Here is a 3,248-nt window from a genome sequence, read left to right as displayed (position 1 = left end):
ATTGCTGTTTTATGAAAGTAGCTATTTTTCTTTAATGCAATTGAAGCTCAGATAAAGAATAGTTGTAGAAAAAGTCAATTTCTTTTTAACATATACGGCATAAATTTTTGGAAAATTTTGCGATTTCAAATTCTCTAAAATTCTTTTCAGATTTTAATTAAGGCACTACTCCGATTCTTGAATATGTTGTAGCAGAGTAATTTCGATTTCTCACAATTAGGGTTTTGTGTGGGAGTGAAGATAGACTTAGTTTTACCTGTCTGACATTAATACTTATTTATCATTTAATTTTAATGAAAAAAAAAATCAGCATTACACATTTACGATAAATTTTATTGTAAATCTCATAACTTGATCTAAAGTGTACAGATAATAAAGAGCAATCGATTTGAAAAATTTACAACAAAATAAATCTGTAAATAAGACAAAAAAACGGACCGCAGGAAATTCATGAGGCGTGGTCAGGTGCCTTAAAGGAGTAATTAAGCGTGAAATAATTTTTCAAATATTTTCTATGTATAACAATTTAAAATTTTGGAATTTTAAGTCACATTCTGGACACCACTGGAAACAATGTATATACCTTGTCACCATAGAAACCGACATTAGAAGATGAACAATTAACCATTTTATTGAAAAAGTCATATACATGTATATCAAAATTGCTAAGAATTTTAAAACATGGTAGTTAAACAAATATTTCCATTAAAGTTAGTACTACAACTACATTTTTAGCTAAGATTAAAGCTGCATAAAACAACATATAAGCAGGTATGTCCGGATTTTAAATTGCGCAAACAAGACAAAGGATCAGAAGAGGAAAACTCCAAGCATGTTATCTCAACGTTTCATTCAAAATATCCTTCACGTTAATGCTATCATCAGACTAAACCACTGAAAGAAAAGAAAGATGTAAAAATAGTGCATCATCACTCTGTCATATCCCTCCGCTAAAATCTTCCAAGTTACTTTCTTCTCCGCCTCAATATCTTGCTCATCCTCGTCAGGAGCAATATATTTCTTTTCAAAACTTACATCCAATTCGGCAGATTTGTCAGCGACTTTAGCCTTCTTTTTTCGTTTTCCACAGATGTCGTACAGGAATCGGAATCGAAGAACATTTAGCAGAAAAACACCTTTTCTTGAGACTTGGAATGTTGGGTCTTTAAAATGAAAACGCATCGTAACAACAGCCAAAACGCTTATTAGTGTGCTCATTGACATCGTAATGATTAAGAAGTAAGACATTAAAGACATTGGTTCTGAAGATTTGGGGATATTGTCACTGAGCAAAGTCATAAACACGGCAAAAGACAAGAAGATGGTTATAGCATAAGACACACGTTCTCCACTTTCAACTGGTAATACAAACACAAGAGGGTTCAGTAAGGATAATAAAAGGATAGGGGCTAACATGTTTATGATGAAATAAAGAGATTTCCTCTTCAAAATTAGTCGAATTTCAATTAAGTTATCAAAATCTCCAAGAGCAGCCCGCCTCATTAGTGCCTTTTGTAATGTCCATTGGGCATTCGGGGAGTAGTACGTCGTATCCGCGACTGTCAAACCGTTAGAAGGGATTAATCTCACTTCAGATGGAGCATATCCCCACGGTGATAAAGTGAATGAGCAAGTTTGTGTATCAAATGGAAATTTATACATATCAACGTTGCAAAGAGTCTGAATCAGACCAGCTGGAATCCATCTCGTAGTTCCGGTGTAAGAAATTCTCCCCAAGAAGTCTTCATCTCCAAGGGCTTCCATTTTATTTGCTGGGTCAATCAAAAATATATTAGGAATCCATATTTTTTCCTTCGGGACTGGGATTTCTTCGATGTCACCATAGCTGCTTGGTGTCCAAGTCAATCGAAAATCCCGCCAAAACATACCAAAGCCACAAACAATGGACAACACACCAGAAATCTCATTAAAATCGTTTATTGAAAAAATCATGGGCATAAGAGAGACCTCTAAAGCTTCTGAAAAGTTCGCTTTTGGTCGGATTTCTTTAGAGTAGTTTTTGAAAACCTCCTGAAGAAGTAATTCAGCGTCAGTATAAAGACCATGAACACTTGTTAGTGATATTCCTGAAATTAATAGTAAACACAAACCCAGATTAAAAACTTTCATGTTCCTCTCAAGCTGTCTATCTTGAAAAAAAAGCCCAGCTATCTGCACACAAATGGTCGATCGTCGAATAATAGATATGAAGGGTAATTGTTGTATTTCCGTTCACTTTTAATGTTCAATTCATTTTTGATGTTGGTTATTTTGAAATAATATTTCTAAACAGTCATCGATAAAATTCCGTTGTCTCACTGTTTTTAAAAAATTGAGAGAAAAAATTACCCCATTAACAAATATTAATCAGCAATATTTGTTTTCATGTTTCAAAAGATAAATGAAATAAGGTCCGACTTGCTGTAAATATTAGCACAGTACATGTACTAAAGAAGTCCTCGATTAATTTCTTCACCAAATACCTTTTTTAATTAATTTAAATTAAGTTGATTTTTTTTATATTTTCTATGATGGTCGTGTATAGCCTATGTTATAAGCTGAGGAATCTGCAATAAGATAAAACAGGACATCTAACCAGTACTTTTATAGTTCAGCTTCGATTTTCTGCATGCAAATTGTCTGTCCATTTAGTATTCTATATGAGCCGATCAATGGTTATAATGTGAATTCTGAGATTTGAAAGATTACTCTTACATTCATAATTATAATGGATACATTTAAAAGGGTCCAAACATCCAACAATAAAAATTATGGCATCAGTAAAAAAATGAAAGAATACCCAATTAAATAGTACGAAAGCCGGATAGGCTCATTTCTGAAAAGATAAAAAAAATATTTAACTCGTTATAACGAGTTAATTATCTCGTTATAACGAATTAGTTATCTCGTTATAATGAGTTAGTATCTCGTTATAACGAGTTAATTATCTCGTTATAACAAGTTAGTATTTCGTTATAACGAGTTAGTATCGACTTAGTTATCTCGTTATAACGAGTTAGTTATCTCGTTATAACGACTTAGTTATCTCGTTATAACGAGTTAATTATCTCGTTATAACGAATTAATTTTCTCGTTATAACGAATTAATTTTTCTCGTTATAACGAGTTAATTTTTCTCGTTATAACGAGTTAATTTTCTCGTTATAACGAGTTAAAAACTGGTCTATTGACATTAAAACTACAGCCAATTTTAATTCCTATATTGCTATTAAATTTGGAAATAAAGG

The 3,248-nt window shown here is 32.3% G+C and overlaps 1 protein-coding gene across 1 annotated transcript; it reads right to left on the bottom strand.

Annotated features, from left to right (window-relative positions):
- Positions 1–864: 864 nt before the first annotated feature.
- LOC134268470 (acetylcholine receptor subunit delta-like) lies at positions 865–1,764 on the bottom strand. The gene has a single exon (XM_062750728.1). The coding sequence runs from the start codon at positions 1,762–1,764 to the stop codon at positions 865–867; it is 900 nt and encodes a 299-aa protein (XP_062606712.1).
- Between the last annotated feature and the right edge of the window lie 1,484 nt (positions 1,765–3,248).

Source organism: Saccostrea cucullata, unplaced genomic scaffold, assembly GCF_032062105.1.
Source record: "Saccostrea cucullata isolate Sc308-1 unplaced genomic scaffold, CSIRO_AGI_Scuc_v1 ctg9247, whole genome shotgun sequence".
In the NCBI taxonomy this organism is placed as follows: Eukaryota; Metazoa; Mollusca; class Bivalvia; order Ostreida; family Ostreidae; genus Saccostrea; species Saccostrea cuccullata.
Note: the sequence above shows the minus strand (reverse complement) of the source record. Positions and strands in the feature narration are given on the sequence as shown.

Coding starts and splice junctions, on each gene's coding strand:
- LOC134268470 (XM_062750728.1), bottom strand. CDS start 1,764: ATGGAAGCCCTTGGAGATGAAGACTTCTTGGGGAGAATTTCTTACACC.